At 49.8% G+C, this 26,447-nt stretch overlaps 1 protein-coding gene across 10 annotated transcripts in view; it reads right to left on the bottom strand.

Annotated features, from left to right (window-relative positions):
- Camta1 (calmodulin binding transcription activator 1) overlaps positions 1-26,447 on the bottom strand; it is an 832,857-nt gene that overhangs the window by 379,615 nt on the left and 426,795 nt on the right. For all 10 annotated transcript variants that reach the window (XM_087906830.1, XM_087906831.1, XM_087906832.1 and 7 more), the window contains exon 5: positions 21,820-21,955. In XM_087906830.1, coding sequence (XP_087762956.1) covers positions 21,820-21,955 — 136 coding nt within the window. The remainder of the gene's footprint in view (positions 1-21,819; positions 21,956-26,447) is intronic.

Raw genomic sequence — 26,447 nt, 5'->3', positions numbered from 1 at the left:
TTAATTATATTCTTAAGGAAAGCACTGAAAACTGAAGAGGAGGAGGAGATCTTCCCTCTCCCGGCACATTTACCATTTCGGATGTGAGGTGTCCTTTTGTGTGAACAAAGACTTTCATGTCATGACATTGTCTTTCAATTTGAGAAGTTTCTTTTGATGTCTTAAGGCAGCAGTTCCTCAACCTGTGGGTCGCCACACCTTTGGAAGTCGCGTATCAGATACCCTGCATATCAGATATTTACATGACGATTCATAACAGTAGCAAAATCACAGCTATGAAGTAGTAGCAACAAAAATAATTTTATGATTGGGGATCACCACAGCATGAGGAACTGTATTAAATAAAGGGTCACAGCAGTAGGAAGGTTGAGAACCCCTATTTTAAGACCTCAGCCTGATAGCAGCAAGTTCTCTCTTCATCTTAGAGGGTTTTTTATTTGTATGTTTTGTTTTTCGTGAATGTTGTTTGCTTTTGTGTGTGTTTCTAGAAATGGCTCTTATTTTCACTCTTGAAAAATTTGCCCACTGAGTACAGAACTGCAGGCTTGGGGGGAGGGGAGGGATGGGGTGTCCACTGCAGGCTGGGGGGGAGGGGTGTCTGCTGTAGGCTGGGGGGGCATCCACTGCAGGCTGAGGTGGGGCATCCACTGCAGGCTGAGGTGGGGTATCCACTGCAGGCTGGGGGGGGGTATCCACTGCAGTCTGGGGGGACATCCACTGCAGGCTGGGGGGGGCATCCACTGCAGGCTGGGGGGACATCCACTGCAGGCTGGGGGGACATCCACTGCAGGCTGGGGGGACATCCACTGCAGGCTGGGGGGGCGTCCACTGCAGGCTGGGGGGAGGGGTGTCCACTGCAGGCTGAGGTGGGTGCCCTCTTTACTGGGCAGTTTTCTCTTTTGTGATGCTTAGGATGAAAAGCCAGCACCACCTCTTATTTCTATAACATGCCTTTCCTCCCCCTAGTTAAAAGCATCCCTCTTTGTTGTTGGTTCAGGAATTGATTTTATTGCTTGGGTTAACTTCTCTGCATTTATTCTATGATCTGGTTCATTGAGCATCTAGGCTCTGTTTAATTTTATAATTCCATCAAATTTGGAGAAATCTTGACCAGTATTCCTTCGAAATGTTTTTGTCCTGTTTCAGTTGTTGACGTTGGTTTGCTTCTGAGAAAGGATCTCACTATGTAGCCCAGGTGGGACTGGAATTTATGCTCCTGCCTCAGCCTCCCGAGTGCTGGGATGCTGGAGTGCACCTCCACATCCCCTTCTTCTTCAACATGACCTTCTCCCATGGCCTGCAACCCCAGCGATAGAAAGTAGATCATGAGCTATTGCTCCTTAGTTCATTACTGTTCTTCTACTTCCTTCCATTCTTTTTTCTCTGGGTAGTTCGGGTACAGTGACTCTTATTGCTCAATGTCTATGTTTTCCGATTCATTTTATATTACGTCTAACCTGCAACTAGGCCTATTGTGATAGCCAGACCCTAGGGTGAACCCCATAAAACCTAACGCCTGGTACCCATTTCTCTATGTCATCCTAGCCTGTTGATGGTGGACATATTGGTGACTTGCTTCTAACTAATCAGGAACATCCAATGTATTATAACAGCATTGCCATCTATGATTAAATATAGAAATGATGACTTCTACCTTACTAGAAAACACCATTCACCATCTGCAAGAAGTCCATGTGGTGAGACAGTGAAGGTGGCCTGTGACTCGCGGCCAGCTAAGGCCTGAGTCGTTGGGCTAACATCTGGTAAAAACCCGGATAGTCACGTAAGCACACCCTCCTCACTTGAGCCTCCAGTGAGCCCTCAGTCCCTGGCTGCTACCTTGATTTCAGCCCCATGAGCATCCAGTTGTAGGGCTCCACTAAGCTCTTGCGGGTCTCTGATCCTCAAAACCTATGCCTTGGTGGGTGTGCATGCTTAGGGCTGCTGAGTTTGCTGTAACCCGGGATGGATCAACAGATCATGCATCTGGTGAGGTTTTGCTTTGAATATTACGTCTTCTAACCAGTCTTGCTTCCCTGTGTTCACCTTCCCCGTGAATAGTCAAAGATCTGTGAGCAGCACACGCAGGACGCTTACACCGGCTGCCGCAAAGCCCTCGCTTTGGACTCCATTCCTGTGTTATTTGTTTTCTGTGGACTGATTTCTTTCTCCCAGATCTAGCTCACATTCTGATGATTCTTTCATGTCTAATAACTTTTATTGAGCTCAGGGCATGGTGAATAATGCATCATTGATGGTGGATGTCGCGATGTGATTTTAAAACGTGCTGGATTTTGCTGTGTCAGGCATTGCGTGACATACAGCTCATTGAAAGTCGGCTGCTCTGCTTTTTGAGGGAGTTTTGACTTCAGGAAGAGATTAGCCCTGTTAATGACACGTGATCGTTCTGGGGTCTATATCAGATACCTGGGTGCTAATACAAGTTAGTCTGAGCTTGGCTGTTTCCTAGGGTCCTGAGAATATTTGGCTTAGAGCTCTATATTAGTGACTTTTCTTGTTCCTGTGTCAAATGCCTGCAAGATGCAACTTAAGCATTCTTCCACGGTGTCAACTTCAACTTCCTGTTTGAGTTCCTGTCCTGACTTCCCTCGGTGATGGACCATGACATGGAAGTACAAGTCAATCAACTCCCATTATCCCCACAGTTGCTTTGCTACAGCGTTTTCTCACAGCCACGGAAAGATAACCACAGTGGCCCAGCCACAGGATCCTAATGCTTCACCAGCGGCACTCAAGCAACTGACTCCGCCTTCTGCGCGAGGGATTGGTCAGCATATCTCAAGCATCTGCCAGGGAGTTTCTGCATCTTCAACGACTGGTTATCCCACAGGTGATGGCAGATATGCCCCCACGCACAGCCCTATGCACCCTGTTTTCAGTTGAGACGTTGCTCTGAGGGTGGATATTTTCCTCTTGGTGGGGTCCCAGAAGACCCCATGGATCATGAGCATCTGTCTCACCTCCACACAGCCAGTCACTGGCTGAAGGCCCACTTCGTGCCCCAAGGGATGCACAAGCTTCCAGGGGATTCCTCCAGGTTGCTGTCCAGAATCCCCCATACAGAACCTTCTGAAATCTCACCTGTGCCTGAGGCTTACCCTGCGCAGGGGGAGGCAAACCTCTGCTCCATAGTTCCCATCCCTGGCCAACGACTGTTTCAACTCCTATCACCCGCCTGCAGGCCAGAAGAGGGCGCCAGATCTCATTACAGATGGTTGTGAGCCACCATGTGGTTGCTGGGAATTGAACTCAGGGCTTCTGGAAGAGCAGGCAGCGCTCTTAACCTCTTAAGAGGCTTAACCTCTGAGCCATCTCTTTGGCCCAGCTCCTATCTTCTGAAGACAGAGCATGCACGATGTCAAAGCCACTGATGCCACAGCAACGCTGTCCCACATCTGTCCCAGCAGACACAGAACAGGGCACGGACTGAGCTCTCCCTAAATTATGAAGTGTTTAAAGTACCCTAGAGAACACCAGGAGCCACCTTCCTTCCCTTTCCTCAACTCCTTCACTCCATAGAAGGGAGGCTGACACCCAGAGGGCTTAAGAAGCATAGCCCAAGGTGGGGTTGCCCATCTGGAATTTTCAAAGTTGCCTCCCAGACTTCTGCTACAATCTCATTAGTGGTTTCTCAGGACCCCTGGAACAGAATCCAAACTCTGACCCAGAATTGGCTTGTGTCTCCTCCTGCCACCTTCCCTTTGCCCACCTCTCCCCTAGCTCTTGTCCCTTCACTGTGGCAGGACCTTCATAGAGTCCTGCCCTCTGGAAATGGTCCACCCACCAGAGGGCAACTCCTCTTTCTACTCACCAACAGGACGCTCCTGCTTCAAGTAGGTTCATAGGGCCCCAGTATATCATCAATAATCAGTGCTGGTATCTGAGCGTGGGCCCTGGGTGCCACCCAGGGTCCTGTCCTTGTTCCTGCCTCCACCCCAAACGTCCACTATGTATGGTAGACAGTATGGTGGCCATGGACAGCATTCCCTCCCTTAACGTCCAGCAAAGCAGCAGACACACAGTGGGCTTGAAGTCAAGTTTCTTGAATGAATGGATGGAAGAATTCGATAACCGGCCATCGACTGAGCAGAGGCACACAGCTCAGCCTCTATCCTCCCAAGTACTAGGTCAGAAAAGTTTCAGGTCCTAGGGTCTCCCAGACAGTCCTGATGGCCCTGAGTTACACCCGGACTGTGCTCATGCCCGTAGACCAGGCAATCCCAGCACGAAGAGTGTCCCAGGTTTGCTCTCACAACTGCAATCACATCGGCGTCTTTGTGTCCCACCCACTCGCCCCTTGCAGCTTGGCTGAGAAGCCTCCAGCAGGCCTGGTCCTCTCCATCCTACTGCATCTGTGTAAGCAACAAAGAAGAATTTCAGATTTTCCTGTTTTCCTCCCACACAGTCCAGGACCTGGGCTCCTCCATCCACCAGCAAAGACTTTAATATTTAAGCTGCAAGCGGCAGCCGAACACTGTCAAGGGAAGAAAGCTCAATTTTCTTCTACTGTGTTGTTCTCCTGCACGCCCTTCCAATCTCCCCCAAGCCCTCAGACAAGGCCTTCCCCTCTCTCTATGCGGCATCCTAAGTTCTTGATTATGAGGCAGAGCCTGAAACAGGGCTGGGAGGAGAGTCGGAGTCAGAATCTAAATCACGGGCTGCCAAAGAGACGGCTGGCCCTCCAGCCTCCCTGTTGGCCATTCCGATGCATCTCAGTGGAGGATACAAGCTGTGTTTATGATGTTCTGGCGACAATAGCAAAGTGGGAAAGAAGGCAAGACTCACTGGGAGAGGGGGAGCCATTCTTCTCTGGGGGTGGCCACTGGTAGGTTGGCCCTTCCCCCATGCATGGGCCCCTGAACTCAGGATATGGAGATGTGTTGGGAGGGACTCGGGAGGAGCTGGAGGGATGGGGGATGGCTATGGTCAAGATCCATCTTATGCTATGCATGTATGAAATTTTCTAAGAATATAGAATAATAACGTATTTAACCTACTGATGTTGTGAGTGTGTGTGTGTGTGTGTGTGTGTGTGTGTGTGTGTGTGTGCACGTGTGTGCATATACATGAAGAGGCCAGAAACCAACCCCAGGGGTCATTCCCCAGTGACATCTATGCCGATTTCTTGAGACATGGTCTCTCCCTTGGCTTGGTACTCACTCACAAATTGGGCTTGGATGGCTGGCCAGCGAGCCCCAGGGTTCTGCCCGTCTGTATTCTCCCCTGCATACGAATGACCAGTAGGAGTCATCACAGCCAGGTTTTTCTTGTAGCTTCTGGGGGGGGATCACACTCGGGTTTTCATGTTCCCTGGCAAGTACTTCACTCAGCTGCGTCCCAGCCCGGGCATGGAACACTGGACATGACTTTTTTCATACTAAGAATGGATTCTACGGTTACATCATGTCACAGCATAGGGTCAAGTCAAGGTTCAAAAATTCCATAGCCATGTGTAAATGTAGTCTCTGGTCTGTGGCCTCCATGGGTGACAGGACAGAAGAAGTGCCTTGCTGCCTAGCTCCAGCCTGCCAGAACTACCAAGGAAAAACTGGCAAGGGCCCCCATAGCCCCTTCCCCAGCCTACTGGTGTGGCAGCCCAGAGAAAGGCACCTGATGCTCAGAGCTTCCTTCCGATGCTTGGATAAATTCACTCGAATTTATTTGGCTTTTATTTTTTTCTTTTTTTCTGAACCAAAGGTGAGTACAAGTCATCCCATTCATCATCAAGAAAGGCAGCCCTCCGAAGGGGTTGACAGACAGACACTCTTTCTGCAAAGAAGTAAAATGGTGGCCGCCTGGGATAGAAAAACTAGGTGAACTGAAGTCTGGGATACCCTCCCCCTTTTCCATCCATAAGCCAAAATATTGCTAAGGCTTTTTATAAACAAAGATAATGAGTTGTATAATTTATGTAAATTAACTAACGCTGCTGCATTTTCTAGAAGTAACATAAACTGCATTATTTATTTGATGTGCTTTTTGGAGTAAAAAAAATATAATTATAATCGGATATTGTACCTAACAAGTTTTTCCCATTGTTTCCTGATTAGCATTGGTGGTTTGGAATATCAGATGTGGGATCGCAGAGCCTGCCACACTCAGGAGGGCTTTCCTTTCGCACAAGAAAGTGGCAAGCGTCTGACCCTCGGCTCTTCAACATACCCTTATGGGCAGAATGAGGCTTCACAGGAAGGTTGTTCTGGGCACAGCCCAGCGCCAGGTGCAGTTATTTTCAGCCATTGAGGACAGGGGTGCTAGTTGATCAGCTACTCTGGGACATGACTAGCCCCGTTTCCCTGCCAAGTGGGATCCCCAGTAGCAGCAGCAATGTCGGACTCGCCCAAAGACTTATTCTAAAATGCGGGATCTAGCCCGGCCACACCACAGCCAATTCAGAGTACCCAGGGGACTCGTCTGCTGGTGGGAGTGGGAGCAAACGTGCTCTACGTTTATGCTCAGGGAAGGCCTTGGTTCCCAGATGCTCCCAGTGGTGTCCCCCAGCTCTCCTGCCCCTGCCTGACAGCAGCAACCTCCGTCCCCTCACATCTAACAGACAATGCAGAGCTGCTCACGGCAGTTCAATACTGTGTGTGCAATATCACCTCATTAGGGGCATTAAAAATGCAAGGACAGATAATGAAGCCCAAGAAATGAAGGGCTGACCCCAAAACCCTTGCTGCCTTGGAAATACTCCTGTCACCTAAACGGGAGGTGATATCTGTTGGCCCCTGTCACATGCCTGCTCCTCCTCGCTCACAGCCAAAGTGCAAGGTCCTGGAAACCGCCGGATGCAGATAGCCGGTGCATCTACTTTGTTTACACAGCAAAATGCAGAAGATGGGCCTTTATTGCAAAGCGATGGATCTTTGAGAGGACCTCCTCATCTGGGAGCCGAGGTCAGGACCCCTGCTTACCCACCTCCCTGCAAGGCTCGTCTCCTGCATACCGAGGGTGAACGGAACCAAACGTCTCAGATGGGAAAGCAAACGCGCGAGGCGGGGTAGGGGGGTAATTTACAGAATTTATTTCATCTCCTTTCCCTTAATCATGTAAAAAACAAAACCCCCAAACATTCTACATTCTGGTTTGTGTCCAACACAATGTGCAAACTAATTGAGTGTAAAACCCATTGCTCTGCATTATATCCGTTAAAGTGAGTGCGGCAATCGCTCCTCCTCCCCCCCAGCTCTGCTTCATTTCTGTTTTTGTTATAACTCAGTCCGCTCACAATATGTCATTGCAAACGCTATTTGCAAAAGAAAGTATAAAAAACAGATTCTTTATTCCTTGGTGCATTTGTTTTCATGTCCCCTTCTCAGCCTCTCCGCATTTAGACCGTGCTTCCATCTGCAGGGCTTAAAAAAAGTTATAGACAGAACCGCCATACATAACGAAGCGCACGCTCATCTGGTATTTAGCCTGAGAATTTTATTGCCAGGTGTTATGAAAGGGGTGGGGGGTGGATACGGACACAGTACCGTTTCATCTCGTTTCCAAACATTGCATCTTGTGTCTGAAAATGCTCATTAACCTGGGGAATAAGCTGCTTCAGTACAGCTACTTACGTCCTTCCAGGAAAAGGCAAAAATCATCAGGACGGAGGCTACAGTGGGAACTCTGCTCCTGCCTAGGTGAGAACCAGAAATTTGGGGTGCCAGTCCTCCAAATTTAGCCATCTAGGAAGCGGAAGCCTATTTCCACCTGGTTTGCCCACCGGAGATTCAGCTCCTCACAACAATTAAAGAGTTGAAGTCAGCAGCAGTGTCTGGGGACGGGACTCAGTTGGTTTAAATAATTGCCACACTAGCATCAGGACCTGAGCTCAGTCCCCAGAGTTCAGGTAAAAGTGTTGTGTGTTGTGACATGCGTCTAAAGTCCCCCTGCTGGGAACATGGAGGCAGGAGGATCCTTGGGGCTAGCTGTCCAGACAGTCCAGGATCAGAGAGAGACTCTGTCTCAAAAGCTTACGGTGGAAAGAGACTGAGGAAGACACTATGCTAATCTATGGCCTCATGCATACACATATGTACCAGGATCTCTATTTATGCAAACACATACACACACACACACACACACACACACACCATACACATCAGCAAAGCTATCCATTTCTTTCCTTTTCAGCAGAAGGATCAATTTCTTTTCTATAAAAATTAATTTTTATTTTATGTCTATGGGTGCTTTACCTACATCATATATATGTACCGCGTGCATGCCGAGAACCTGCAGAGGTCAAAAGAGGGCTTCAGATCTCCTGGAACTAGTGTTACAGAGGGTTGGGAGCCATGTGGGTGCTAAGAATCGAACCTGGATCCTCTGGAAAAGCAGCCATGGCACTTAACTATTTAACCGCCGTTTCTTTAGCTCCATAAAGAACCGTTTCTCTGAGGACCTGTCAGCTGTGTAGAAAATAAAGCAAAACTCTATGTGTGAGAAGCTAACTGCAGAGTGGTTCAGGTTGTGTTCTTTGGGGAACCCACACCTCATGGGACATTAATAGTTAGGTCTAATTGCATACATAAAAGCACATGGCAGAATCAGGGAGGGTGGGGTTAACTTAATATCAGCACCTTATGCCATGTCCAAGCATCAGGCATTTGTTTCAGTGGCAGGCGTGTAGGGGCTAAGTCTCATCCTTCCCACAGGAGCTCCCTGCAGCCTCGTATGGAAGAGGTCACCGTGTCCAGCCTCTGCCTGCTATTTTGAAAAGCAAAAGGAATCATGGACCATTTCTAACCTCAAGCAATCGGACAAGGCAAAATCCTTGAGAATCCCACTGACTGTGGCTTTGTGATCCCCTGCTGAACATCACATCCCCTGGGAACATTGTTCCAAGGTGGTGGGCTGGACAGTCACACTGTGGCAGTTGACTCTGGCTTCTGCCGGGCTTGCTATGATCTGAGAACGGGCATCAACCCTGTAGCAGCCTGAACGAGCAAGACCCCCCATAGGCTTAGGTATCTGAACACCTGGTCCGCAGCTGGTGGTGCTCTTTGGGGAGGTTAAGGAATTTTTAGGAAGGGTGGCCTTCTTGGGAGAAGTAGATGACTGAGGCCCAACTGTGAGAATTCACAGCCTTTCCACACTTAGAGTTTGCTTTCTCTGCTGCCTACTTGCTATGGAAGATGTGGCCACTCAGCTTCCTGCTGCCGTACCTCCCCCATCGTCATGGAGTCTCCCTCTGGAACCATCAGCTAAAACACTCTTTCTTTCTTAAGGTGATTTTGGTCATAGTGTTTTCACACAGCGAGGGACAGAAACTAATGCAGCCCCGAGACAAGTGGACAGAGCGCCCCTCCCTGTCCTGGACCCGGACTTTGTGCCCTGCTGGCTTCTGGGGAAACACTCTACAGCCACATTTCTATTGGAGTTCCAGGTCTAATGGTGCTCCTAGGGTCCTCCAAGAAGTTAACAAACATTCGTGACATTGCAAGTGAAGGGGGCGCAAACTCACACGCTAACCTGACCCCTCATACACCCCCAGAACTGAGGCCACTGAGGTCAGAGTCTCTTCACAGTGAGAGTTAAAAAGGGTGGCTGAGCGGGGTGGCTCAGTTGCAAAGTACCCCTTGGGCGATTATAAAAATCTGAGTTTAAATCCCTAGAACCCACCTAAAATCCACACACGAGTGGCACACTCTACAATCCCAGCACTCCCACACCAAGGTCAGAAGTAGAGACAGGAGAATCACTCTAAGTTTGCGGTCCAGACAGGTCGGTGTATGCAGAAGGAACTGACAGCAAAAAACCCCGCCTCAAACAAGGTTGAAGGATAAGATTGACAGCTATGGTTGTCCCCTGACTGTGGCATAATGCACTGGCACGTGCATAGCCACACACACACATGCACACACACATACATTACACATGCACACACACATACACACACATGTGTGTGCGCGCACACACACATGCACACACACGCGCGCGCGCGCACACACACACACACACACACACACACACACACACACACGAGAAACAAAGGTAAAGTTAGAAAGGATCAAACAACCGTAGAGATCAAGTCACCAACCGAGGGATGAAGAACTGTCATCTCTGGGTGAAGGACGTGAGGGCCTAAAGGGAGGGAAACCCCACAGCCACTTGCCGTGGAATTTATGTTTCCATAAGTGAAGCATTAGGAGCTTTGCACAGGGAAGAAATTATTGATACGTGTGTTCCCTTAAGGAAGCTTCTCGAGAGGCCCATTCCAGATCTAATAATAATCTGTATTCTTCTGAGATGGCAGGGCCAATCTTTGATTTCCCTATCACCCGCAAAGGTTCATGAATCATTAAGCTGTACAGCCTCGGAGCTTTGGTTTATTGTGCACCACCTAGAATATTTAATAAAATAAATTCTAAATAATCAATTCACGAGGAGTCGACGTTTCTTACGCTTTTGTAATAAATGTCTACTTTTTGCATCCATCAAAAACTGCACGTAAATCGTGGTGGCAAAGAAGAAAAGTACCTTTGTCGTTTCCTCTGCTGTCGTGTAAGTGCTTAAGCAGGGGACGGATGACATCTGCATCTCTCCACGGTCACTGCTCCAAGGGGATTCTGCAACATCCCACGTGTCACTCCAGGTCCAAGGAGGCATCTCTCTAGCTCTAGGACAACTGGTCCTTTAGTCTACCTAGTGCTGCAGAGCAAGGTTCTGGTTGTCCCAGCACACTGGGAGCACACATCACACCACTGAAACTTGTCTGGACCCCTGGGATGCTCCATGTTAGTACCTGGACCCCCTGGGATGCTTCATGCTAGTACCTGGACCCCCTGGGATGCTCCATGCTAGTACCTGGACCCCCAGGGATGTTCCATGCTAGTACCTGGACCCCCAGGGATGTTCCATACTAGTACCTGGACCTCCTGGGATGTTCCATGCTAGTACCTGGACCCCCAGGGATGTTCCATGCTAATACCTGGACCCCCAGGGATGTTCCATGCTAATACCTGGACCCCCTGGGATGTTCCATGCTAGTACCTGGACCCCTGGGATGTTCCATGCTAGTACCTGGACCTCCTGGGATGTTCCATGCTAGTACCTGGACCCCCAGGGATGTTCCATGCTAATACCTGAACCCCCTGGGATGTTCCATGCTAGTACCTGGACCCCCAGGGATGTTCCATGCTAGTACCTGGACCCCCAGGGATGTTCCATGCTAATACCTGGACCCCCTGGGATGTTCCATGCTAGTACCTGGACCCCCAGGGATGTTCCATGCTAGTACCTGGACCCCCAGGGATGTTCCATGCTAATACCTGGACCCCCTGGGATGTTCCATGCTAGTACCTGGACCTCCTGGAATGCTCCATGTTAGTATCTGGACCCCCTGGGATGCTCCATGTTAGTACCTGGACCCCCTGGGATGCTCCATGTTAGTACCTGGACCCCCTGGGATGCTCCATGCTAGTACCTGGACCGCCTGAGATGTTCCATGCTAGTACCTGGACCCCCTGGGTTGCTCCATGCTAGTACCTGGACCGCCTGAGATGTTCCATGCTAGTACCTGGACCCCCTGGGTTGCTCCATGCTAGTACCTGGACCCCCTGGGATGCTCCATGCTAGTACCTGGACCCCCTGGGATGCTCCATGCTAGTACCTGGACCCCCTGGGATGCTCCATGCTAGTGCCCAGACTCCTGGGATGCTCCATGCTAGTGCCTGGACCCCCTGGGTTGCTCCATGCTAGTACCTGGACCCCCTGGGATGTTCCATGCTAGTACCTGGACCCCCTGGGTTGCTCCATGCTAGTGCCTGGACCCCCTGGGATGCACATTCTTTGGGAAGAAATGTGGCATTTATGGAGTCAGTCTTACTTTCAAAGTGTTTTTTCAAGAGACCTTTCTTGACTTTCCCAGGCTGGAGACAACTTAGTATGAGATAAATAAAAAGCACATAGCATACAGACCTTTTGCCACTAGAAAGAAAGAAAATGAAGATACTCCAACATTCCTGTGATATCATTAGTCAAAATATTAACTGGGGCCTGAGGAGGGGATGATTCAGTAGGCAAGTTATGAATCATGCAAGCATAGAGACTTGGGTTCAAATTTCTAGAACCCAAACAAAGGCAAAACACAGCAGCGGGCACCTACAATACTACTGTATGTATGCTGAGACTGAGTGGAGACAGGAGGATGCCCATGGACTCTGGCATACACATTAGAGATGGAAGGGCGTTCTTTACCCAGTGAGCAACCAACCACCCTCTCAAAGGCTAGAACCTCTGTAGATGGTCTGTGCACGCCCACAATCACATACATGAATACATCCCCCCAAAACATACACACATCACAGACAAGTGTCAGCCTACAATCACATACACGAACACATCCCCCCAAACATTCACACGCATCACAGACACGTGTCAGGCTATAAACATGGGTATGAGGACACAGCAAGACTTGGACTTAAGTTGAGCACCGAATATATATAAAGTATCATGCCAAGAGCTGGGCTAGAGTGCCGGTGGAGGATGCAGGGCAGGGCTGTGTCCCCAGGAGGCTGTGGGTCAGTGTCAGCTGGCATCTGCTGCTTCAGAAAATTGGTATCCGTCTCCTGCATTGCCAAGGGTGACTGAGGAATGGCAGGCTCAACCGCACCATCAGAGAATTTAGTTAGAGATTTTCAAAAGGTGCCGGCAGTCAAGTAACAAATTGTCGCACTGACTCGTGGAATTTTCCTCTTGACTTTTTCCCTTAAGACAGAATGAAACTCATTCAAAATAGTTTTAGACTGATTTTTCACTTTATGTGCCCGAGTGCTTTGCCTCCTTGTACATACGTGCATTCTGTGTCTGCCTGGTACCAGCAGAGGTCACAGGAGGCACTGAATCCCCTAGAACAGGAGGGATGATGACTGGAAACCCTATGGATGCTGGGAATCACGCCTGAATGAGTCCTTAGCAAGAGCGGCCAGTGTGTTTAACTGCTAAGCCAACATGGGGCTTGGGATGAGATACCCAGACAGGACCCTGCCATTGGGACAATGAAGCACTAAAAAGTAATTTGTGTATCAAAGGGGTATGGGAGTCCCAAGGGGGTTCCATAAACCAAGGCAACTTGGGGCAGCAGGGCAGATAGGCTGTGAGTCTTCTAGGGTGATGTGGACCTTGGGGTCGATGGGTCATCTGCGAGCAGCCAAGCAAGACACAAAGTGAAGTAATTCTGTGACTTCCACACTGACCCCAGATTTAATCAGAGTAGGATATGAACCCTTGGGTGCAGCTGGAAGACAACCACCCTTCCCTAGGATTGGAACTGAGCCATAGAAATGGAAAAAGAAGGCTATCTATCAGTCAGGAGGAAACCTCAAGGCACGCAAAAGCTCTCCTATATAGTCATCTACTTCCTGCCTCCCATTCTGGCTCAGTTTCCAGGGAGACAGATAAGGTGAGATCAACAGTTAAAACCACACAACCAACCAAAATGTGGAGATCAGTTGGTCCCACCCAAGAACCTCAGCCTACACAGCGAGAGGAAAGGCTACCCCTCCTTGGTGCTGATGAACAGACCCCCTTCCATCTTCCCCCTCGACCCATCCCCCTGTTTTCCCCACAACAGTGGCTGAGGTATTGGAAGTACCCTAAGAGCCTGCGGCCAGAATATTATACAGAGTAAATCTTCCGTCTTTCCTCTGCTGACTCAAAAATGCCAGCGATGGTTTCTCCTGCAGCAGATTAGAGACTCAAGCCCACAGGACATGGGGCTCCCCACAGGATATATCCCAAAGAGTGGGTGTAACTTTGCCCGGCAATGCTAGGACTTGGAAGACCAGTTTACCATTCAGTCCAAGTGAAGGCCAGAGGTATTCCTCACCTGCCAAGCAACCACATATACATCTGACTGTCTACCAAGAGACAAACACATATCACTGTCTCAAATGCATGCCCAGCTCTGGATGAGGTCGTGATGGGTGGTTACAAGCGCTTGTAGCTCTCCTCCTTAGTGCTAGGAAGCAGTTCAGGCAGAAAGGAGCCCATGGTGAGTTTGATAGTGGTAGCCAAGGGTTTATGTGGTTGCCCTTGAATCTGCTAATCTTCCCACTCCTGGCCTCACGGACTAACCTGAAAGGACCTTTAGGAACCATTAGGATAAAAATTAAATGCAAGTTCAGCCGCTCCAGTTGATCGTCTGCTGAACTGCTTCTGCAAGGAAGTGTCCAGATCACCGAGGCTCAAATCAGATTTACAGGACATTTTATATCACCGTTTGGCAGAAACAAGAATCGCATGCCCTTTAAGGCCTTTGTGGCACATCTTTATCCACGAGCTGTTGTCCCAACACCACTGAGAAAGCCCTGGGCTCTGTGATGGATGCTGTGCCTCCACTCCAGAAGCCCAGCATTGGGAAGTAGGTAGCTCATCAGAGAGAGCAGAGAATGCTGGCTCTGGTGTCCTCAGTGAATCCAAAGCAGACTAGTTCCTTTCTGCAAAGATGTAAAGAAATGGTGGTTGTGGCAGAAGAGTGACCAGGTAAACAACAGCAGCCAATGCGATGTGAGTTCAAAAATATGGCAGGTACCACTTTATCAGAACTATGCCCCATGAAACATTGGAGTTGTACTTGGACTAAGATAGTATTTATTATTTATCTTAATCGGGCATCAGTCTTGTGTATGTGGTGGAGATGCCACAGCCCGTGTAGAGGCTTGCGGAAGTCAGAGGTTGCCATCAGGCAACTTTTTCCATTCCTCTCCTGTTGGGAGCCACCTGGAGGCACAGGTGGTCCTGCAGTTTGGAGGTAGCCACGTGGGGCTGAGCACCCTTGCCTGCACATGCTCAGACCAGCAGAATGGCATTAACCAATCAGGACAGCGTTCAAGCCTCTCCACCGCTTAAAAGCAGCTGCCTCGGGGCCCAACGCTCTCTCTCTAAGCTTTCTCTCGTCCCTGCTCTATCTTCCCTTCCCCCAATTTTCCTCAAGGGAATGCTCCAAATAAAGATGTGACCAGAGAAAAAATTCTCGTTTTTGGTGGCGTTCATTCCTGCTGGACAGGATGCCCCCCGCACTCTCCATCTTATCTTTTGAGGCAAGGTCCCTTGCTGAGCCTGGAGCTCGCCGTTTCAACTAGACTGGCTGGTCAGTGGAACCCGCTTCTTTGCCCATCACCCCCTCGCAGCACTGGGCTTTAGATGCATGCTGCTTCTCTTAGTTTTTGCATGGGTAATGAGGATCCAAACTCGTGTCCCCATCCCCTCCCCAGCCCCTGTAACTGTGTAGCCTGTAGGCTATCCTTTCCCAGTCTTTTTCTCCTCTCCTCTCCTCCTTTCCATTTCCCTCCCCTCCCTCTCCCCTTTTCTGCCCTCTTCCTACTCCTCCCATGCCCCAAGTCCAAGTTTTAGTTATGTAAGCAATGGCATTAACTATCTATCCCATAGGATAACCAGGGTAAGTGAAGCCCAGGCAAGACGGTGACCAAAAAGTTTCTCAGACACACAGCACAACTCACTCCCAGATCCCAGGAGGGGCGGAAGTAAGGTCACCAGACACTCTAAAACCTTGATAATAGGTTGCCAGAGAGAGGGTCCTGTGGCGAAGAGCACTTGCTGCTCTTGCAGAAGACCAGAGCTCGGTTTCCAGCTCCCTCACAGCTGCCTGCACTTTAGCTCTGGTCTTGAAGGGCACTGCACTCATGTGCACAAACCCACAAACAGAACCCCACACATGCACAGCACTGAAAATAGTTTTAAAAAATTGTAAGTAGAAGGAGCTATTCAAAACTTGTTATGCAAGCATGAAGACCTAAGTTCAGATCTCCAACACCCCACATAAAAGGCCAGGCATGGCAACACACATCGGCAACCCCCAGGGCCGTGACAGCAGAAACAGAAGAACTGTGGCCATATCTTATGGAAACATCTGGCTTTATTTCTGCACATTGCCAAGCATGAGATTCTTGCTCCACACCCAACACCCTGAAGTCCCCAGTGTCCAGACATCAGACAGAAGCGTTATAGCACAGAAGATATAACATGTTTAACCATTCAAGTGCCGGACACAGATCCATCAAAGAGAACACTCCTAAGACAGGCGTGGGTGAAGTCTGGGGGAAGCCGGACGAGGGAGTATTTCCCTCTGGATGAAGAAGATCAGGGTTGAACCCTGGAAGACTCAAAAGTCAGTGTCCACGCCACAGAAAGAAACACGGTCGACATGAGGGATGCTGTCCATGCACGGTAAAGTCCCCAGGAAATACCAGGTACCGAACACAAGCCTTTCCAGAGAGCAGCAACTGTGTTGGTCAAACACAGGCGGCGGCAGTGGCAGGCTGCTGGCCCCTCTGAGCCTCTGTGGTCCCTTGCTTCGTTAACCTGTTTCTCTCCTTATCTATTCCTTGCCTTTTTCCAGACGTGATTTGGACCCCAGACCTGTTTAGGCTGGCTACTGCCAGCATTTCCCATCATCCGCAAGCAAGATACCTATTTATCTTATGGCCGGGAAGAGAGCTGAAGGGATCTGGCTCTGCCACGAGGCGGTTATTTCATGCCCTGTTAATTCCTAATGCAGTAACTACAATATCGTTTCTACTTTCGAAAGAGGTACTTTTTTTTTCTCATTTTTTAATATGTGGCCTAAGTGCTCAAATAAAGAACATCATTCTAATGAGGACAAGTCCCAAAATGTAACCTCATTACGGTCACTGCTGCGCCAACACTGGCCTTCTAGCTTGAAGGCAGTTAATGGAGAAATGAGGGACACTGGGTTCTTTCCAGGCAGCACAAACAGATCAGCAAAATGTTCACATCCACAAATGACAGTCAGAGGAAATGGACTGGCATTTCCACTCAGGGACGGGCCAGGCCGGGGACCGCCTGTCCTCACAGAAGGATGGGTTCTGTAGGAAGCAGGGCTGGGTCCGGCCTCCCACTGCACCAGCAGCCTCAATACAAGACCCATTCACTGACCCCAAAGGCAGACTGTCTTCACCAAAGGACAGCGTGAGATGGGAGCAAAGGACTCTGTAGTAGAATCCTATCCCTGGACCACAACAGCCATTGTCTTCAACAGAGCAGCTGAGACTCTTCACAAGTCGCCCTTAAGATGAGACTTGCTGAAGCTACCGAGGAGGAGGAGGGATGGAGAGGGCCACATAACCCTCACCTTAGAGCTTGTGGTGTCTCCTGCACCTCTGTAGGTAATTCTGCTCCAGCTGTAGGTAATTCTGTCCTAAGGACGTGTGGCCTTGTGGTCTTGGAGGTGCTACAGAAGATAGACTGGGGGGGCTAACTGGAGAGGGGGCTGCAGCTGCACTGTTACGGGGATGGCCCCATCCTTGACTTTCGGGTGGTGCGGCCACTTTGGGGAGACCTGAATTTATTTAAGCACTCTCTCACCCTTGCCCTGTCAGTAAGCGAAATAAACTCTTTAATTTCCTTAGCATTAGGAGTTGGTAGAACTGCACCTCTGCTGTCACCGATTCTCTGTCTGGGGGGAGAAAAAGGCTGTTTATAGCTACCCATGAAAAGGTCCATTCAGTAATCCAGGCACACAAGAAGTGGATATGCAGTTTGGCCAGGGCTGGAAAAGATGCCCACAAACCAGCCATCCAGTCCGTTGATAAGAACGGTTTCACAGACGGCTTCCCGGCAGATTCTGTCATGGCTCGTGCACTTCCTAACCTTTATCCATCACCTAACATCTCCCCGTGCTACTGCCCTAAAGCCAGGTCTGCCTTCTATGCTGCCCACATTTTCCACACAGGACCTTGGAATTCTTCCGGCACACATCAAAACCCTAAGATTTTGGTCTCCTCCCAAGATCAGGGGCCACACACCCCTCTTTGTACCCCTGAACCTCCCAGTACCTGTCACAATGATAGTGGGTGACAAGAACCCCATAAGTGGCTGAAGGAGGGATCACACAAGCCGAATAGTGTGGGCTGAGATGACCTGAAACCCTAAAGGTCACCCCGAGTGCCGGGGACAACAGTTATGCTTAAAGCTGAGAACACTCAGGCTCCAGCCCCAGCTCTGGGACCTATGAACCCCTTTCTCTGAAAGACTGACCTCTCCATCTATGTAACAGGTATGATAACATGTGTTGTGCATGAATGTTTTCAGGAGCACCAGACAAAGGCAGTACGCCTTGTTCACAGGAGATTAGCAAATTCGTGATTGTCCACACACTGATTGTCTACAGCTCCCATCTCCCTGGGAACCCAGCAGAAAAGGAATGGGAGAAATGGGGAACTGAGAGCTGGTCTGGCTACGACACACGCCATCGTGAGTCTGAGGACAAGAGCGAGCAGACATAAAGCAACCTGTTAGCGTTGGGGGCCAGGGAAAAGGGCCCTAGACTTGGGAAGGACTCTTCCAGAAAGGCTCTCTGGCTGATTGCTGCTGTCACCTGACAAGTGTGAACACGGACGGCTGTGGGAGTTCTAAGGCACCGGGATCTTTGGAGCAATCCTTTCCCTGGCACACCAGGTCAGCCGACAGGAGTCAGCTTGGGGGCAGGACCTACTTCAGAGCTGCTGAGGCCTCATTTGTGATCCCCTGACACCTCAGTCCCCTTTCCTCGCCTCTCATCAGCCCTGCCCTCACTGGGAGCTCATCCTGCAGCCTTCTCCTTGGCCCCCAGACAAGACAGCTGATTGCGAAGGAACAGCTCCTTCAGCTTCCAAAGCTGCTGCCCACACCCCGTGCCCTGAGCACTGCACTCTGTGCCTGCTGAGGAGTCTATGTGTGTGAAGGCCCCGGCCCCCGAGAACAAAAGGAGTCAGAGCTGAGCTTTCCTTCGGCTTGCTGGAAGTTTTCCTGGCCTCGGGGAAGGCTTACAGCAAGTGATAAGTTAAATGATAGACCCAGATGTCTTTATCATGCCCTTGAATGGAGGAAACCCTCTGGGATAGTAAAGATTTCACAGCTCTAAAACCCTAGTTGTCCATCCAGCTGGAGGGTAGCTGGAGGGGACTAGGGCTTGGGGGCCACAGGTGCTAGCCACAGGCTCTGCCTGCTGAATCTACAGGGAGGAAGCAGACTTCTGACCCTGAAGTCTAGTATATGGCACCACCACAGCTGGCAGAGACTGCCCACTGGGCTTCCCAGTCCTGCTCCGGATCACAACTAACACAGAAACGCCACGGATGAAGGGTGGGGGCTGATATTGCCAAAAAGCCCTTCCTCTGGGCTATTTAAAACTCCGTAACCGTGGAAAGGCAATTACTTCAACAAGAAGGAGCCCATTCCCATGAATAAGAGGGAAAAACTTGAATTCGAATTGCACACAGTACCATCTTCTGAGGACCAGTGTGCCGGAGTGGGTAGGGGAAACGGTCATTGCCAGTGCTGGTGGGCATGTAATTAGAACAGTCGCTCAGAAGAAATTTGGCATTGTCTAGCAAAACTAAAACTCTGACACCCAGTAATTCCTGGTCCAGACTGTTTATGTGCCCAAGAAGACCCGTATAAGGATGCTTAGTCAGGCAGTAATGACAACACTACAAGTCTGAGTGAGAGGGTTCTCAAAGTCAAGGGGACAAGATTATGTGCAGAGAGGAATAAGATAGAACCACTTAAAAATGGCCGGAAAACAGCATAGATTCGGCTTAGCTGGAGATATTAAGTGACAAAGTGTAAAACAACATGCCAATTACTCATACATGCGCAACCATCCCCAACTTCCAAGAATTCATTTCACACCCCACCTAGCCCAAGAAGCATCTCTGCCCGCTGCAGCCCATTCTGGACTCCCGGGGACACTTATCCTAGATGCTCAACCTTTCACAGCTCCGTGCGCTGCTAATGAGCGTGACGTGCAAACATGGCCACCTTCTTGCTCCACCTATGAGTCCACGGACGGTGCACACACCTCCCTCTTTCTCTGTAGAGAACACACAAAAGCAAGTACACAGCTAGTACTTGCTGCCTGATTCCGTGGGATAGCACTCCAAGTGAACTGGGAAAGAACAGCCGCCAAGAAGCATAGCCGAAGGTGGCCTCCCTCTCCAAAACACCAGAGACAACACTGGCCAAGTCATTGCCATGGAGGCCTCTCAGTGCCCCCACTCACAGGGGCTGCTCGCTCATGGCCAGCAGGTCACAGATGGCCCTCTCTGATCTGCATGTGTCCCTCCCCCATCCTGCCACATCTGAGGAACCAGGCTGTAGTCTGCAAGGCTGAGCACCACAAATAACTCCCAACATAAATATGGCCTAAAAATAGCCATAAATCACCCTCATTCCATCCGGTGACAATTCTAATTTATAACAAGAGGGGAGAAAATGAACACGGTGGCTTTTTTTTCCCCTGGACTTCCAAGCTACTGCTGAGGACGAATTCCACCCCGCTGTTAGTTACAACCAGGAGTTCCTGATTTACGCATTACTAAAGATGAAATATACCAGAGGCCTCCAGGCACGGGGGCTGCTTGCTGAGGTTTAGTGTGAATTCCTGCAGGCTTTCAATATCCCTGCATAAGTAGCTTCCTTTTTCCTAGTCCCCACCCAAGCTTGCTTTCTCTCTCTCTCTCTTCCTACCTATTCTTCCATTGTGGGGCGGTAAGAGCCCGTCCCCCCAGAGAGCAAGCCCCAACTCTCTGGGCTCCCTGCAAGAAGGGCTAATGCGTATGTATTAGCAGGATCCTGGTCACAATACTGGAGATGGCTCTTTCCAGCAGCACGTTCGGGTAATCTGCACATTAATGTTCCATGCAGTCAATTAAACTGCACACGAGGCAGAGGAGAGGAAACTGGAATTTCTCATACCGCGGCTTTTCTTATTCATCACCATAAAACAATTCTTATTGGTATATTAAAAAAAAGCACATACACATAAAATGAAAGTTATCTCTCTCCATGGGGTAATATAATAAAAGCCATTTGATGCTATTTTTGGCAGCCATAAAAGCACATAATTAATACAGGGAAAAATCATCGTGACAAAATGTGTCCCCAAAACCATCAGTGCCCAAGGGCAATCCTTAGAACTCAAGTGGGCTCACAGTCCTCGCTGCCCACTGAGACGGACAGACACTCAACATGACAGTAGCTAGGATGCCAGCCTTTACCCCTCTGAAATGTCAGCTGGATTATGGGAGGCTTCTGAGATCTTGCCCATGGTATCCCTGTCCACATCTCTTTGAGAGTGAGTGGCAGGCCAGACCCTTGGTGGGACTGCTAAGGAATGTGAGAGAGTCATAATTAGCAGGTCTTCAGGACACGTGGTTGGGACCCTCTGATGGAAAGGAACTTTTCTGTGGCTGTCCATGTTAGAACCAGAATAGCAAGGTGGCATCCAGAGAACCCAAGGCTGAGCTTGTTCCAGATGCTGAGCCCACTCCTACAGATCCCGGATCCCTCTCTCTCCACTCCGACACTGCAGGAACCTTGCTCACTCGAGAACCCATCTCGTTATCTGTGGAAGCTGAGACACCCACAGGGAGATGAAATTTTAGTCAGCATGAGGAGAGCTGCCCAACCCTGAAACACCTGGAGAGGAGGCTTCTTCACGATGACACCCGTCTTCCCTGAGACCTGCACCCCAGTATAACCCCAAAGCACCCAGAAACACAAATGATAAACATGGTAGATAAACCCACAAGCACCGCACCAATCCCCATCCATACACCAGAGACACCCTGGGTAGAGCACTTTGGCCATGGTCAGCTCGAAAGAAAACCGAAGAGAAACTCTGGGGTAAGAGGACAGAAGCCAACGCCAACAGCAGGGACTTGACAAACTAAAATTCCTTTGACAGTGGTGAGTAGCATCAGATGGTTCTCAAGCAATTCCAACTTCTCTGTGGCAGCCCATAAATGACACCTGGGGGACAGGAGAGCCTTCTCTGCCCTTTACCTCGACTCCCTGGACTTTGAGCTTCATGTGGTCCTCTCTGGTCGTCTTCCCATCTTTCCTCTTCTTCCAACAGTACCCATCTTTCCTGTACTTCACTTTCTTCCTGTTGTAGAGTATCATGGAGCCATTCTGCGGTCTGCAAGCGACAAATGGTTAAGTTACCGAGAGAACTAAGCAGAAGGGAAATTTATGAAGAAAGATACCGCAGACCAGTAAAAGTCTCTACAGAAAAGCAATATTCCACATTTGCTGGGACATAATTTTTCACCTTTTATTGCAGCTCCCTGGATTAACCGTGTTTTACGGCCAGCCAAAATTTGCTCGTGGATTTGGTACCTAATGAATTAAATGTGTCAATGATAGGCTTAAAAAACAACCCCTTAGTAATTTCCTCCAAACTAATCAGGATATATGATGTGGGGGGCCCTGAGCTCAGTAGCGTAAAGTAGGCAAAACAGAGAGAGGGGGGAAAAAAGCAAAAAGAGCCAGGGGTGTTTGGCAGACTGCAATATCTTATCTCTTGTAGAAGGATTTTCTACACATCTTTTAATCCATCAGCCAGCATTAGGGAATAAATAAGTTCAACGCAGACGCTAGATAACTACGTTAAGAGCAGACCAATAGAAGAAGCCCTGGGTGCTGAGGACAACCGCTCTTGATTCATTGCTTGCATTTAGATTACTGCTGGATACAGACGAGCATCATGGTCCTTCCTCTCTGGCAAGCAAAGTACCTGATTCCTCCCCATTTGGGCTTCAGCTGTCAGATATCGCCGATATACCAGGAACCCTCATCTATTCTGTCCGTGGCCATAGCAGCTTTGGAAAATGGCAGTTCGTTTTCTAAATGCATTCCTGTGATGTTTAAAATAAACAAGCATGGCCGAGGACAAGGCTCAGTTAATAAAGAGATTGCCCTGTAAGCATGAGGACCTGTGTTTGGATCCCTAGCACCCATGTAACAGCCTGGGAATAGTGCTGTATGCCTATATGCCAGCACTTAGGAGGTAGAGCCAGGAAGATCAGATGTTCAAGGTCATTATGGCTTCTTTGTGTGTTCAGGGCCAGCCCAGGATATACAAGACCTTGTGTCTGAAAACAGAACAAGACATTGGAAGTACCAAACAAAACAGAATCTAGAATTTTCCAAAGAAAAAGCATACCACAGTCACAGAGAACAGAGGAGTGGTGTGTGTGTGTGTGTGTGTGTGTGTGTTGTGTGTGTGTGTGCACGCACTGTGCGTTTGTGAAGGTGCTGTGGTGGTCATATATTTTGGGTAGGAATTTACAAAGCGAGAGAGCATTAAGGCCCTCCCCCAGCTGCCAGCAGGTGCTGTGGTAAGCCGTTCCCAGAATAAAGCTGCAGCAGGTGCAGATGTGGGCAGATCCAACCCTGAAGCTAGCACGCTCACCCAGGGGCTGGCTGTGTGCCACCTGCACCTGTCCACTAGGCACAGAAAGACTTGCCTGTGGTTCTGTGTGTGCCTGTGTTGGCGCCTGTGGCCCTCCATCCTCCTCTGAGCCAGAGGAGGCGGTGCCGCACAGGGGTGTGTCTGTTAGAGAGCTCTGGAGGTGCCTTGGCTTGTGGCTTCTCCGCTACAGTAGAGGTGGGGGGAAGAAACACGCCAATCCATCCTCCCACTGCTTGGGGAGAGCCTCCCGCCTCTAACTGTGCCTTTCTTGCTGAACAATGGGCCATTTCACCATCCAGGACTGAACACTGGCTATTGATGACTTAATCTTCCATTGTCTAGAGGGCAAAAAGAAAGCCCAACCCTCCCGGGTGGCTGCAACTAATTATGGTTCCCACCCAGCCCGACTGTGCCATCCAGCAGCCACGGGAAGACTAAAGAGCAATTCCATGGGAAATTATAGACTTTCCGAGGTGCCTCCCTACACTCCATTGTTCCCTGATCAGGGTGCAATTGGTTGTCACCGTTGGTTTCCTCCCCCAGCCTGTACCAACCAAAACAATCACAGGAAACGTTCCTACACACTATCATCCGATGGTAGCTATCTGTGCCTGTGGGTTTGCACTGCAAACCCCCGCAGTGAGTCTCCGTCTCTTCACGGGAGAGGGGTTTGCAGAGAGCGGAGGAGGTGCGCTGGCCTCCTTCAGTCCCAGCAGCTCTGGGCATTTGCTCTGCACCCTCAGACCACTGTGAACCCTCCCAGTCCCTCAAACACCCAGCAAAAGGTCTCCAAACCCAAGCTCCCATCCTTAAGGCCAAAGAGGGCAAAGGATTATGTTGGGGCAAGAAAACAGACTCTGTGTCCCTGTCCTCTCATAGGGCAGAGGTGAGGACACATATAATGGGAACACAGCCAGGAAACCCCTGGTCAAAAAAAAAAAAAAGTTACCCTCTGAAGAAGACCTCAGAGGAAAGACCTGTGACCCGTACCGTCCCCGCCACTGTTGCGGATCCTTAGCACCCGCACCTACACTGTAAGTGGTCCCAGAGAGGGTGGACTCCCTCACACTCTGTCACACTCTTCTGTTGATGTCACTTTAAAATCCCTGTCGTTTGTCACTTAAGCAGGACACCATCCAGGGAGCTTCAGTCTTCAACTCGAAGGACCTCAACGAATGGAATCTTCGGCCCAGTCCCCAGGAGTGAGAGCCAAGCAGTGTGCAACCCTCTGGACTGACTCTGTCTGAGCTTGCTTCTGCTTTGTGTGACCTGGAGGCCCCACCACATTGCCAGGCTCTAAGAGCAACTGAAGGATCCCTGTGCCTGACAGGACTGAGTCTGAGAGGCTGTGCTGCCATCCCTGATGCAAGCACAGCAGGTCCGAGCCAGTGAGGAGGGAGGGTGGAGGAAGCAGGCTTTAGGATGGAGCAGAAGGACTAGGTCACAGGGGCTGACATGGAAGGGCCTCCATTTACCTGACTGCTTCAGGCAGAGCAGGCCTGAGCAGAGTGGGGCGGCAGGAATGGAGATGCAGATGGAGAGCGTGGGCCGTGTGGACACAGCCAGCAACCTACCCATCCCAGCCTTCTGTGTCCCGGTCATCCACATGTACCTACTGCTGGCTGCTGGCTGAGAACATGGCACCTTTGCCCATCTATCTATCATTTGCGTACATCCTCACCTGCATACCAACTCTGTGAGGGAGGTGCTGCCCACATCCCCAGGTAACCAGCCTTGCGTGCTTCAGTGCCTGGCAAGTCTGTGGATGCCAGAAAAGCCAAGGCTGCTAGCTAAGCAGAGACTGAATTGTGATCTGCTATGCTGGTTGGGATCAATAGAGTCCAGAAACACACTTATCATGGGGCCAGGGGCCAGGAGGTCAGAGGCCAGACTTCCTTTCTTATAGTCAGGCAAATCCTGGGGTGCCCCATCTTGCTCTACGGAGTCTGGGGGTAACTCTAGAGCTGTCGCAGAATTCCTTTCCTATGATTGGGATAACTCGGGGTATCCCAGACTTGCCCTCCCACAGCTAAGGTAAGTGGGGGTGTCCATGTCTCCTCCTGACACTAGGGTAACTCTGGGTTTGTCCAAGATTCCACCCTTGGCTAAGGTAACTCTGGCTCCTCCACTCTCTCTAGAGCCAACACAGTGGAGACCTGTTGGGGAATAAGCCCTTTACTTAGGTTCATACTTAGCCTCCTTCACCCTGACACTCCCCTACTGTTGCCTCCTGGGGTCAGCTATGACATAACCTCGGGCTAGACTCTCATCTTCCTCCTAGGATCTCCTTCTGGGACAACTAAGCTGAGACAGGCAGTCGAGAGCCCCAGGGAAGCTCCCGAGGCCCCCACTACAACTGCACTGGTGCAGGAGACCTCCAGGAGAGACCGTGGCTGTGGGAAGCTAGCTTTGTTCTAGGCAGGAGGCTGCTATCCAAGCAACCCTTTCATCTAAGAGACGAACAGCTAGGACAAGCAGTTACATTCCGCACAGTGGTGAGACAAGTCCTTGGACTTGAGGAAAGCTTCACAAATAATAAAAATATTATAAGATACATATATGTGGTATAGGTAGATGAGTGGGAGGTGGGGAGGCAAATTAATAGAAAGATGCTAGACATTATTAGATAGTATAATGATTTGAAGAAGAATGTCCCCAATAGGTTCAGGTGTTTGAATACTTGGCTACCCATTGGTGGTACCGTCTGTGTTGGCTTCGGAGATGTTGTTATTCTTTTGGTCTGGTCCCTTTAAGGGGCAAGCCACGCCCACTCCCAGCCACTTCTGACCTCTGGTCACCATCTTAACCTTCCTTCTGTTCTCTCTCTCTGCATGTGCACACGTGTTTCCCCCCCTCTCTCTCTTTTTCTATTTCTGCCTTTCTTTCTCTCCCTCTTCTTTAAGTAATAAATGTTCATCTTTATGCTTAGCCTTACGTCTATTTACTATGTCCTGTAGGCCTTTTATCCGCCGCCTGGTTACCCTCCCGCTTGGATGACTCTCCCGGCTGCATGGGACGCGCTCCCGCCAGCTCTGCCGCTCACCACGGGGAACCTGCACCACTCTAGCCGTCTCTGCCTGGACTAGCGGCTGCGGTCACACCAGCATCGTTATATTTTTTTAAAGAACACAAGATATAGTCACACTTTTAAATGTCGAAGATGAGCTTTGAGGCTTCAAAGCCATGTGGATTCCTAGATCACTTTCTCTCTTTCTAT

The sequence above is a fragment of the Myodes glareolus genome, chromosome 6 (assembly GCF_982192425.1).
Source record: "Myodes glareolus chromosome 6, mMyoGla1.1, whole genome shotgun sequence".
NCBI classification, from domain to species: domain Eukaryota; kingdom Metazoa; phylum Chordata; class Mammalia; order Rodentia; family Cricetidae; genus Myodes; species Myodes glareolus.
Note: the sequence above shows the minus strand (reverse complement) of the source record. Positions and strands in the feature narration are given on the sequence as shown.